Source organism: Lathamus discolor, chromosome 24 (genome assembly GCF_037157495.1).
Source record: "Lathamus discolor isolate bLatDis1 chromosome 24, bLatDis1.hap1, whole genome shotgun sequence".
NCBI lineage: Eukaryota > Metazoa > Chordata > Aves > Psittaciformes > Psittacidae > Lathamus > Lathamus discolor.
The window spans coordinates 1,557,181-1,569,468 of NC_088907.1; the positions used below are offsets into that span (position 1 = coordinate 1,557,181).

A 12,288-nucleotide genomic window follows, 5' to 3' on the forward strand; every position below is an offset into this window, starting at 1 on the left:
TGCCCTGGATATACTTGCGACAGAGCCACTGCCTTGCCTGCACTGCCCAACGCTTGTCTTTGGCCCATCCATTCCCCATTTACGCCCTCTTCTTCACTCAGAGCCCACACAGTGCCTTCCGTAGAGCCTGTGCTGATGCTGGCTTTCTTGTCCTAGCCAAGCGGCTCCATCCTCCCTCCTCCCACCATCTTTTACAGCTGTCTGGCCACCCCATCCTGCTGCCCGGATGGCCACTGTGCTAGAGCTCTCCTGGCCAGGGAGGCCCTCGCCGGCCTCAGCCACAGGAGGCAGAGCCCCCCAGGTACCCACCTACCCTTTTCCTGAGCAGAGGAAGGCAGGAGCGGTGGATGCCAGCGCTCAGCCTGGGCAGGGCTTTTATGCCTGGCTGGCGAGGGTGGGGAGCAGCGGCCACGCTGGGGGCACGTGGTTCATGGCAGCCAATTCCCGGCCTCCTGCCTGCGTGGTGCGGGGCTGTTTTGCTGATGCCGGTTCCTCAGCAGCCCCAACCCGCTCTATCAGCCCCAGCAATTACCCCAATTGGTCGCTTGACAGCTGCCACCTCATGGCTCAAATTGTTCCCACTGGCTTTTCATTATCTCCATGTGTTAGAGGGCGCACAGTGTGACAAAGGCTGACTGCAAGAACCAAGCGTGCCATGGCTCTTCCCCCTTGGGCTTGGTCTTAGGATATCTACAGGCGTTCCTTGCAGAGCCACAGGGCAGATGAGGGCGTTGAGCAAGAATTTGCCTTGTCAAGGCATCCTGCATGCCAGTAACACTGTGATGTACTCCTAGAGTCCACTATCAGCAGAAGCGTGAGGTTACTAAATGCCAAATGAAAGGCATTCATTTTGGGATCTGCCTGCTCAACACTGCGCATCACTGCCTGTCAAGACCAAGGGAGAGGGCTCCCATATGCCTGCAGGCACTGGCCTTTGACCTCTGGCAATCTGGGCCAGCAAGAGTCCCCATGCTTTTCTTTCCTCAGGTAAGTGATGTAAAGAGTGCAGATCCCCAATCGGGCCCACACATCACGGGATGTGGCCAGCCCCCATCCAGAACGGATAGGTCCTAGAGGGTGTTTGGGGAGCTTTGGAGGAACATTGTTTTGTGTTGGAGATGTTAACTGTCATGTAGCCCACAGAGCAGGATGAGGAGGGAAGTAAGCTTGGAAGTAGCATGTGCTGTCCTGGCAAGGGGATGATGATTCGGGGAGGGGCAGGAGCCAGGCAGCCCCGTCATCATGGGCAGGAAGGTAGTTCCACCTCTGCAGATTGGTCCACGTAGCACTGAGCTGTGTCAAGGCCGGTATAAAAGCTGTGCCTCTGCCAGTCACTCACAACTACCACTCTGGCCGCCCTCTCCTCAGGGAACAGGGTAAGTCGTTGAACACTGGTCCTCCTGGCCCTGTGCACCAGCCCCAAGCTGGCAATTTTGGGAGTTACTTTTACAACCTGTAACTCTTGCAGAGCACCATCCCATCGCACACCACGATGTCTTCCTACGACCTGAGCCCACCAAGAACCAGCGTGGCCGTCCCCCAGCCCATCGCCGAGAGCTGCAACGAGCTGTGCGCCCGCCAGTGTCCCGACTCTTCAGCCTTCATCCAGCCACCGCCTGTGGTCGTCACCTTCCCCGGCCCCATCCTCAGCTCCTTCCCCCAGCAAGCCGTGGTGGGCTCCTCCGGAGCACCCGCCTTTGGGGGCAACCTGGGGCTGGGAGGCCTCTATGGTGCCGGGGCCACTCAGGCCTCGGGGGGCCTCTGCACCTTTGGCAGACCCTACGTTCCTGCTGCCTCCAGCCCTTTGGCTCTGCCCCGCTACAGCCAGAGGCTCTGGAAGTCCTGTGGCTCCTGCTAGAGCCAGCCCCAGATATCCCAGTTCCTGGGACACCTCAGCCTTAGGCCTCTTCTTTTTATTACCTTTCTTTCCTTCTATCCATGACACTTCTCCTCCTGCTTGCTCCTTCCTGTGTCCAAATCTGTTATTCTGCCAGAATCTCACAAGAATCTTCCTTGTCTCTAAAGCAGCCTCCAACTGGGAGAAGTTTGAAGCAACACCATCCCAGAAAATCTGAAGGAAAACCTTCTGACTTCTGCCTTGTTTGTCTTTTTCCCCTGCAATAAAACAAGCCTGCATCCAATGCCTGCCTCTGCACCTTTCTGTCATTGCCCAGCCTGGCCCACAGGCTTCCCTGGTCCTGCTCAGGGCTCTGCCAGACAGGCCATGGTAGTCTCCCAGCCCTGGCAGCAGCAAAGCCAGGCTTAGCTGCTTTTGGGGAGCTCTGGACACACACGGCCCCGCAGCTGAGCTCCAGGAGCCCAGGCTGAAGGCGCTGGCTCCCTTGCCAGGAGGACATGCAGCCCTAAGGCATCTGCACACCTCCAGCCTCCTTGCGCATCACTGGCTCTGCAGCAGGGACTAGAGGCGGTCAGGGGCAGGGTCTGCAGTGGCTCCAGCCCTGTGTGCCTCCTTGGCTCTGCTTGATGCTCTGCAGAAGAAATCCGACGGAAGCCTGCAATTCCTCTTTCCTATGCCTATCCCTTTTCTCGTCCTCTGATTGCTTCCCTCCTGCCTTATTCAACCCCTTACCTCTTCCTCCTCGCCTTACACTTCTGACTATTCCTTCTTCTTCTTCCCCTTCCTTCTCTTTTTCTCTTGCTAACTCCCAGCACAGGCCAACATGGGTGAGCCAGCATGTTTCCCTGATGCACACACTAAGTCACAGTTATCACAGCTTGATGAGATTGGGAGCAGCTTTTTCAGGGAAGGCACACTGTCATGCTGCTGCCTCAAGCAAGATCACATGGAGACGGCTACTGAACACCGTGTCCAGAGGCTATAGTCCATCTCCAAGCACAGAGACTACACAAGATCCACGACAACCTCTTCCAGTTCTTGCTCATCCTCATGTTGACAAAACACTTGGGAAGTTAATTTCCCTGGATCACATTTCCTGTAGTCCTGGCACAGGACACCTCTGAAAAGAGCCTGGCTCCAGCTTCTCGACAGCCGAACTTCAGGCCTGTGTGCACACTCATTAGACTCCATGAGCTTCCTCTGTACAAACAGTACTAAACCCAGCTCTTACGTCCTTGCACAGGACAGATTCTCTCTGTCCTGCCATCATTTTCCTGCTTTCGTGCCAGCTGGCCACTGAACACCACAGAGCGGCTGGATCACAACCTACCCGTGGGGATGGACAGAGAATTGGAGGTCTAAAACTGAGAAAACTCATGGGAAGAGGGAAAGACACCTCCATAAGGGAAGCAAACACGATGCAGGCAAGCAAAGCAAACAAGGAATCCATTCTAGACTTGCCGTTGACAGCAGATGTTCAGCCATCTCCAGAAAAGCAGGACTCCACCACATGTAATGTTTGTAGCACAGGGTACAGCTGAACGCTTTTGGCAAGGCATGTGTCTGGATCCTGCTCCCTTTGGTGTCCCTACGCATCCCCAGGGCCTTTCCTGACAAACTGCTCTTCACAACCCATGCCAGGTTTTTGACACAGGGTTTAATACTCTCTCTCGCCAAGTCTCCTGTGTGCAGATGCCTGGAAATGCTGTATTGTTTCTGCCGAGCATCGCGACCTTTTGGAGATTGTGTCTCTCCCAGGTAGAAAAGAGCAGGTACAAGAGCACTGCCTGAGCATATCTAGATCTCTGCCCTGTCTCCCGCACCTGCAAGACCCACCAAAAGCTTTTCTCCATCCTGCCTGAATGTTTCATGACCCAACAGCACCCACCTTCACCTAACCTGGGCAACTCAGCACCAGCATCTGCCCTCCCACAGTTGCCTGGCAGCCGCCTCCATGGTCTCTCCAGCTGGGACAAGAAGGCAGGGAGACAAAGCTTAGATGCAGGAAAACTTTATTGTGCCCAGAGGGGCAGGAAAGCCTGTCACAGAACCAGTGGGCAAATCCCTGAGAGGCTAACAGCTACTTCTTGGAGGAAGCAAAGGCATTGTCTCCAGAGCACGGCATCAAGCGTGGCATCCAACCTTGCTGAAGCATTGCAGATGCCCAGCACATGGTCCATCAGCCCCTCAGGGCCTTTTGGCTGCAAATCATGCCCCAGCTGAGAAGAGAGAGGAAACAGGAGGAGAGAGCAGAGGGCAGGAGAGGGCAGGGATGAGCGGAGGGTGTGTGACATTGCCAGCTACAAAGGCCTTGGCTAAGGATGAGGATGCTCAGCACTCCTCAGTAGCCTCTGCAAGATATTGCAGCCCAGAATGGGTATGGTGGCATTGACCCGGCTCTACCAGGAGACACGGTTGTCCCAGAGCCTCTGGCTGTAGCGGGGCAGAGCCAAAGGGCTGCTGGCAGCAGGAGCGTAGGGTCTGCCAAAGGTGCAGAGGCCCCCCGAGGTCTGAGTGGCCCCGGCACCGTAGAGGCCTCCCAGCCCCAGGTTGCCCCCAAAGGCGGGTGCTCCGGAGGAGCCCACCACGGCTTGCTGGGGGAAGGAGCTGAGGATGGGGCCGGGGAAGGTGACGACCACAGGCGGTGGCTGGATGAAGGCTGAAGAGTCGGGACACTGGCGGGCGCACAGCTCATTGCAGCTCTCGGCGATGGGCTGGGGGATGGCCACGCTGGTTCTTGGTGGGCTCAGGTCGTAGGAAGACATCTTGGTGCGAGAAAGCTGAGCCTGCAATACCAAGGATGGGTGTCATGAGTGAGGGCTTGATTCCCCCTGCTTCAGAATTGCTGTTTTTTTAATCATGCTGCCCTGGATATACTTGCGACAGAGCCACTGCCTTGCCTGCACTGCCCAACGCTTGTCTTTGGCCCATCCATTCCCCATTTACGCCCTCTTCTTCACTCAGAGCCCACACAGTGCCTTCCGTAGAGCCTGTGCTGATGCTGGCTTTCTTGTCCTAGCCAAGCGGCTCCATCCTCCCTCCTCCCACCATCTTTTACAGCTGTCTGGCCACCCCATCCTGCTGCCCGGATGGCCACTGTGCTAGAGCTCTCCTGGCCAGGGAGGCCCTCGCCGGCCTCAGCCACAGGAGGCAGAGCCCCCCAGGTACCCACCTACCCTTTTCCTGAGCAGAGGAAGGCAGGAGCGGTGGATGCCAGCGCTCAGCCTGGGCAGGGCTTTTATGCCTGGCTGGCGAGGGTGGGGAGCAGCGGCCACGCTGGGGGCACGTGGTTCATGGCAGCCAATTCCCGGCCTCCTGCCTGCGTGGTGCGGGGCTGTTTTGCTGATGCCGGTTCCTCAGCAGCCCCAACCCGCTCTATCAGCCCCAGCAATTACCCCAATTGGTCGCTTGACAGCTGCCACCTCATGGCTCAAATTGTTCCCACTGGCTTTTCATTATCTCCATGTGTTAGAGGGCGCACAGTGTGACAAAGGCTGACTGCAAGAACCAAGCGTGCCATGGCTCTTCCCCCTTGGGCTTGGTCTTAGGATATCTACAGGCGTTCCTTGCAGAGCCACAGGGCAGATGAGGGCGTTGAGCAAGAATTTGCCTTGTCAAGGCATCCTGCATGCCAGTAACACTGTGATGTACTCCTAGAGTCCACTATCAGCAGAAGCGTGAGGTTACTAAATGCCAAATGAAAGGCATTCATTTTGGGATCTGCCTGCTCAACACTGCGCATCACTGCCTGTCAAGACCAAGGGAGAGGGCTCCCATATGCCTGCAGGCACTGGCCTTTGACCTCTGGCAATCTGGGCCAGCAAGAGTCCCCATGCTTTTCTTTCCTCAGGTAAGTGATGTAAAGAGTGCAGATCCCCAGTCGGGCCCACACATCACGGGATGTGGCCAGCCCCCATCCAGAACGGATAGGTCCTAGAGGGTGTTTGGGGAGCTTTGGAGGAACATTGTTTTGTGTTGGAGATGTTAACTGTCATGTAGCCCACAGAGCAGGATGAGGAGGGAAGTAAGCTTGGAAGTAGCATGTGCTGTCCTGGCAAGGGGATGATGATTCGGGGAGGGGCAGGAGCCAGGCAGCCCCGTCATCATGGGCAGGAAGGTAGTTCCACCTCTGCAGATTGGTCCACGTAGCACTGAGCTGTGTCAAGGCCGGTATAAAAGCTGTGCCTCTGCCAGTCACTCACAACTACCACTCTGGCCGCCCTCTCCTCAGGGAACAGGGTAAGTCGTTGAACACTGGTCCTCCTGGCCCTGTGCACCAGCCCCAAGCTGGCAATTTTGGGAGTTACTTTTACAACCTGTAACTCTTGCAGAGCACCATCCCATCGCACACCACGATGTCTTCCTACGACCTGAGCCCACCAAGAACCAGCGTGGCCGTCCCCCAGCCCATCGCCGAGAGCTGCAACGAGCTGTGCGCCCGCCAGTGTCCCGACTCTTCAGCCTTCATCCAGCCACCGCCTGTGGTCGTCACCTTCCCCGGCCCCATCCTCAGCTCCTTCCCCCAGCAAGCCGTGGTGGGCTCCTCCGGAGCACCCGCCTTTGGGGGCAACCTGGGGCTGGGAGGCCTCTACGGTGCCGGGGCCACTCAGGCCTCGGGGGGCCTCTGCACCTTTGGCAGACCCTACGTTCCTGCTGCCTCCAGCCCTTTGGCTCTGCCCCGCTACAGCCAGAGGCTCTGGAAGTCCTGTGGCTCCTGCTAGAGCCAGCCCCAGATATCCCAGTTCCTGGGACACCTCAGCCTTAGGCCTCTTCTTTTTATTACCTTTCTTTCCTTCTATCCATGACACTTCTCCTCCTGCTTGCTCCTTCCTGTGTCCAAATCTGTTATTCTGCCAGAATCTCACAAGAATCTTCCTTGTCTCTAAAGCAGCCTCCAACTGGGAGAAGTTTGAAGCAACACCATCCCAGAAAATCTGAAGGAAAACCTTCTGACTTCTGCCTTGTTTGTCTTTTTCCCCTGCAATAAAACAAGCCTGCATCCAATGCCTGCCTCTGCACCTTTCTGTCATTGCCCAGCCTGGCCCACAGGCTTCCCTGGTCCTGCTCAGGGCTCTGCCAGACAGGCCATGGTAGTCTCCCAGCCCTGGCAGCAGCAAAGCCAGGCTTAGCTGCTTTTGGGGAGCTCTGGACACACACGGCCCCGCAGCTGAGCTCCAGGAGCCCAGGCTGAAGGCGCTGGCTCCCTTGCCAGGAGGACATGCAGCCCTAAGGCATCTGCACACCTCCAGCCTCCTTGCGCATCACTGGCTCTGCAGCAGGGACTAGAGGCGGTCAGGGGCAGGGTCTGCAGTGGCTCCAGCCCTGTGTGCCTCCTTGGCTCTGCTTGATGCTCTGCAGAAGAAATCCGATGGAAGCCTGCAATTCCTCTTTCCTATGCCTATCCCTTTTCTCGTCCTCTGATTGCTTCCCTCCTGCCTTATTCAACCCCTTACCTCTTCCTCCTCGCCTTACACTTCTGACTATTCCTTCTTCTTCTTCCCCTTCCTTCTCTTTTTCTCTTGCTAACTCCCAGCACAGGCCAACATGGGTGAGCCAGCATGTTTCCCTGATGCACACACTAAGTCACAGTTATCACAGCTTGATGAGATTGGGAGCAGCTTTTTCAGGGAAGGCACACTGTCATGCTGCTGCCTCAAGCAAGATCACATGGAGACGGCTACTGAACACCGTGTCCAGAGGCTATAGTCCATCTCCAAGCACAGAGACTACACAAGATCCACGACAACCTCTTCCAGTTCTTGCTCATCCTCATGTTGACAAAACACTTGGGAAGTTAATTTCCCTGGATCACATTTCCTGTAGTCCTGGCACAGGACACCTCTGAAAAGAGCCTGGCTCCAGCTTCTCGACAGCCGAACTTCAGGCCTGTGTGCACACTCATTAGACTCCATGAGCTTCCTCTGTACAAACAGTACTAAACCCAGCTCTTACGTCCTTGCACAGGACAGATTCTCTCTGTCCTGCCATCATTTTCCTGCTTTCGTGCCAGCTGGCCACTGAACACCACAGAGCGGCTGGATCACAACCTACCCGTGGGGATGGACAGAGAATTGGAGGTCTAAAACTGAGAAAACTCATGGGAAGAGGGAAAGACACCTCCATAAGGGAAGCAAACACGATGCAGGCAAGCAAAGCAAACAAGGAATCCATTCTAGACTTGCCGTTGACAGCAGATGTTCAGCCATCTCCAGAAAAGCAGGACTCCACCACATGTAATGTTTGTAGCACAGGGTACAGCTGAACGCTTTTGGCAAGGCATGTGTCTGGATCCTGCTCCCTTTGGTGTCCCTACGCATCCCCAGGGCCTTTCCTGACAAACTGCTCTTCACAACCCATGCCAGGTTTTTGACACAGGGTTTAATACTCTCTCTCGCCAAGTCTCCTGTGTGCAGATGCCTGGAAATGCTGTATTGTTTCTGCCGAGCATCGCGACCTTTTGGAGATTGTGTCTCTCCCAGGTAGAAAAGAGCAGGTACAAGAGCACTGCCTGAGCATATCTAGATCTCTGCCCTGTCTCCCGCACCTGCAAGACCCACCAAAAGCTTTTCTCCATCCTGCCTGAATGTTTCATGACCCAACAGCACCCACCTTCACCTAACCTGGGCAACTCAGCACCAGCATCTGCCCTCCCACAGTTGCCTGGCAGCCGCCTCCATGGTCTCTCCAGCTGGGACAAGAAGGCAGGGAGACAAAGCTTAGATGCAGGAAAACTTTATTGTGCCCAGAGGGGCAGGAAAGCCTGTCACAGAACCAGTGGGCAAATCCCTGAGAGGCTAACAGCTACTTCTTGGAGGAAGCAAAGGCATTGTCTCCAGAGCACGGCATCAAGCGTGGCATCCAACCTTGCTGAAGCATTGCAGATGCCCAGCACATGGTCCATCAGCCCCTCAGGGCCTTTTGGCTGCAAATCATGCCCCAGCTGAGAAGAGAGAGGAAACAGGAGGAGAGAGCAGAGGGCAGGAGAGGGCAGGGATGAGCGGAGGGTGTGTGACATTGCCAGCTACAAAGGCCTTGGCTAAGGATGAGGATGCTCAGCACTCCTCAGTAGCCTCTGCAAGATATTGCAGCCCAGAATGGGTATGGTGGCATTGACCCGGCTCTACCAGGAGACACGGTTGTCCCAGAGCCTCTGGCTGTAGCGGGGCAGAGCCAAAGGGCTGCTGGCAGCAGGAGCGTAGGGTCTGCCAAAGGTGCAGAGGCCCCCCGAGGTCTGAGTGGCCCCGGCACCGTAGAGGCCTCCCAGCCCCAGGTTGCCCCCAAAGGCGGGTGCTCCGGAGGAGCCCACCACGGCTTGCTGGGGGAAGGAGCTGAGGATGGGGCCGGGGAAGGTGACGACCACAGGCGGTGGCTGGATGAAGGCTGAAGAGTCGGGACACTGGCGGGCGCACAGCTCATTGCAGCTCTCGGCGATGGGCTGGGGGATGGCCACGCTGGTTCTTGGTGGGCTCAGGTCGTAGGAAGACATCTTGGTGCGAGAAAGCTGAGCCTGCAATACCAAGGATGGGTGTCATGAGTGAGGGCTTGATTCCCCCTGCTTCAGAATTGCTGTTTTTTTAATCATGCTGCCCTGGATATACTTGCGACAGAGCCACTGCCTTGCCTGCACTGCCCAACGCTTGTCTTTGGCCCATCCATTCCCCATTTACGCCCTCTTCTTCACTCAGAGCCCACACAGTGCCTTCCGTAGAGCCTGTGCTGATGCTGGCTTTCTTGTCCTAGCCAAGCGGCTCCATCCTCCCTCCTCCCACCATCTTTTACAGCTGTCTGGCCACCCCATCCTGCTGCCCGGATGGCCACTGTGCTAGAGCTCTCCTGGCCAGGGAGGCCCTCGCCGGCCTCAGCCACAGGAGGCAGAGCCCCCCAGGTACCCACCTACCCTTTTCCTGAGCAGAGGAAGGCAGGAGCGGTGGATGCCAGCGCTCAGCCTGGGCAGGGCTTTTATGCCTGGCTGGCGAGGGTGGGGAGCAGCGGCCACGCTGGGGGCACGTGGTTCATGGCAGCCAATTCCCGGCCTCCTGCCTGCGTGGTGCGGGGCTGTTTTGCTGATGCCGGTTCCTCAGCAGCCCCAACCCGCTCTATCAGCCCCAGCAATTACCCCAATTGGTCGCTTGACAGCTGCCACCTCATGGCTCAAATTGTTCCCACTGGCTTTTCATTATCTCCATGTGTTAGAGGGCGCACAGTGTGACAAAGGCTGACTGCAAGAACCAAGCGTGCCATGGCTCTTCCCCCTTGGGCTTGGTCTTAGGATATCTACAGGCGTTCCTTGCAGAGCCACAGGGCAGATGAGGGCGTTGAGCAAGAATTTGCCTTGTCAAGGCATCCTGCATGCCAGTAACACTGTGATGTACTCCTAGAGTCCACTATCAGCAGAAGCGTGAGGTTACTAAATGCCAAATGAAAGGCATTCATTTTGGGATCTGCCTGCTCAACACTGCGCATCACTGCCTGTCAAGACCAAGGGAGAGGGCTCCCATATGCCTGCAGGCACTGGCCTTTGACCTCTGGCAATCTGGGCCAGCAAGAGTCCCCATGCTTTTCTTTCCTCAGGTAAGTGATGTAAAGAGTGCAGATCCCCAGTCGGGCCCACACATCACGGGATGTGGCCAGCCCCCATCCAGAACGGATAGGTCCTAGAGGGTGTTTGGGGAGCTTTGGAGGAACATTGTTTTGTGTTGGAGATGTTAACTGTCATGTAGCCCACAGAGCAGGATGAGGAGGGAAGTAAGCTTGGAAGTAGCATGTGCTGTCCTGGCAAGGGGATGATGATTCGGGGAGGGGCAGGAGCCAGGCAGCCCCGTCATCATGGGCAGGAAGGTAGTTCCACCTCTGCAGATTGGTCCACGTAGCACTGAGCTGTGTCAAGGCCGGTATAAAAGCTGTGCCTCTGCCAGTCACTCACAACTACCACTCTGGCCGCCCTCTCCTCAGGGAACAGGGTAAGTCGTTGAACACTGGTCCTCCTGGCCCTGTGCACCAGCCCCAAGCTGGCAATTTTGGGAGTTACTTTTACAACCTGTAACTCTTGCAGAGCACCATCCCATCGCACACCACGATGTCTTCCTACGACCTGAGCCCACCAAGAACCAGCGTGGCCGTCCCCCAGCCCATCGCCGAGAGCTGCAACGAGCTGTGCGCCCGCCAGTGTCCCGACTCTTCAGCCTTCATCCAGCCACCGCCTGTGGTCGTCACCTTCCCCGGCCCCATCCTCAGCTCCTTCCCCCAGCAAGCCGTGGTGGGCTCCTCCGGAGCACCCGCCTTTGGGGGCAACCTGGGGCTGGGAGGCCTCTACGGTGCCGGGGCCACTCAGGCCTCGGGGGGCCTCTGCACCTTTGGCAGACCCTACGTTCCTGCTGCCTCCAGCCCTTTGGCTCTGCCCCGCTACAGCCAGAGGCTCTGGAAGTCCTGTGGCTCCTGCTAGAGCCAGCCCCAGATATCCCAGTTCCTGGGACACCTCAGCCTTAGGCCTCTTCTTTTTATTACCTTTCTTTCCTTCTATCCATGACACTTCTCCTCCTGCTTGCTCCTTCCTGTGTCCAAATCTGTTATTCTGCCAGAATCTCACAAGAATCTTCCTTGTCTCTAAAGCAGCCTCCAACTGGGAGAAGTTTGAAGCAACACCATCCCAGAAAATCTGAAGGAAAACCTTCTGACTTCTGCCTTGTTTGTCTTTTTCCCCTGCAATAAAACAAGCCTGCATCCAATGCCTGCCTCTGCACCTTTCTGTCATTGCCCAGCCTGGCCCACAGGCTTCCCTGGTCCTGCTCAGGGCTCTGCCAGACAGGCCATGGTAGTCTCCCAGCCCTGGCAGCAGCAAAGCCAGGCTTAGCTGCTTTTGGGGAGCTCTGGACACACACGGCCCCGCAGCTGAGCTCCAGGAGCCCAGGCTGAAGGCGCTGGCTCCCTTGCCAGGAGGACATGCAGCCCTAAGGCATCTGCACACCTCCAGCCTCCTTGCGCATCACTGGCTCTGCAGCAGGGACTAGAGGCGGTCAGGGGCAGGGTCTGCAGTGGCTCCAGCCCTGTGTGCCTCCTTGGCTCTGCTTGATGCTCTGCAGAAGAAATCCGACGGAAGCCTGCAATTCCTCTTTCCTATGCCTATCCCTTTTCTCGTCCTCTGATTGCTTCCCTCCTGCCTTATTCAACCCCTTACCTCTTCCTCCTCGCCTTACACTTCTGACTATTCCTTCTTCTTCTTCCCCTTCCTTCTCTTTTTCTCTTGCTAACTCCCAGCACAGGCCAACATGGGTGGGCCAGCATGTTTCCCTGATGCACACACTAAGTCACAGTTATCACAGCTTGATGAGATTGGGAGCAGCTTTTTCAGGGAAGGCACACTGTCATGCTGCTGCCTCAAGCAAGATCACATGGAGACGGCTACTGAACACCGTGTCCAGAGGCTATAGTCC

At 56.5% G+C, this 12,288-nt stretch overlaps 5 protein-coding genes across 5 annotated transcripts; 3 read left to right on the plus strand and 2 right to left on the minus strand.

Annotated features, from left to right (window-relative positions):
• The first annotated feature begins 1,492 nt into the window (after positions 1-1,492).
• On the plus strand, positions 1,493-1,858 carry LOC136004028 (scale keratin-like). Its single transcript, XM_065660123.1, has one exon. It carries the CDS (start codon positions 1,493-1,495, stop codon positions 1,856-1,858), a length of 366 nt encoding a protein of 121 aa, XP_065516195.1.
• A 2,399-nt stretch (positions 1,859-4,257) lies between these two features.
• Positions 4,258-4,623, minus strand: LOC136003862 (scale keratin-like). The gene has a single exon (XM_065659841.1). The coding sequence runs from the start codon at positions 4,621-4,623 to the stop codon at positions 4,258-4,260; it is 366 nt and encodes a 121-aa protein (XP_065515913.1).
• Positions 4,624-6,204: 1,581 nt separating this feature from the next.
• LOC136004021 (scale keratin-like) lies at positions 6,205-6,579 on the plus strand. The gene has a single exon (XM_065660109.1). It carries the CDS (start codon positions 6,214-6,216, stop codon positions 6,577-6,579), a length of 366 nt encoding a protein of 121 aa, XP_065516181.1. The 5' UTR covers positions 6,205-6,213.
• A 2,399-nt stretch (positions 6,580-8,978) lies between these two features.
• LOC136003863 (scale keratin-like) lies at positions 8,979-9,344 on the minus strand. Its single transcript, XM_065659842.1, has one exon. It carries the CDS (start codon positions 9,342-9,344, stop codon positions 8,979-8,981), a length of 366 nt encoding a protein of 121 aa, XP_065515914.1.
• A 1,581-nt stretch (positions 9,345-10,925) lies between these two features.
• On the plus strand, positions 10,926-11,300 carry LOC136004022 (scale keratin-like). The gene has a single exon (XM_065660110.1). The coding sequence runs from the start codon at positions 10,935-10,937 to the stop codon at positions 11,298-11,300; it is 366 nt and encodes a 121-aa protein (XP_065516182.1). The 5' UTR covers positions 10,926-10,934.
• The last annotated feature ends 988 nt before the right edge of the window (positions 11,301-12,288 follow it).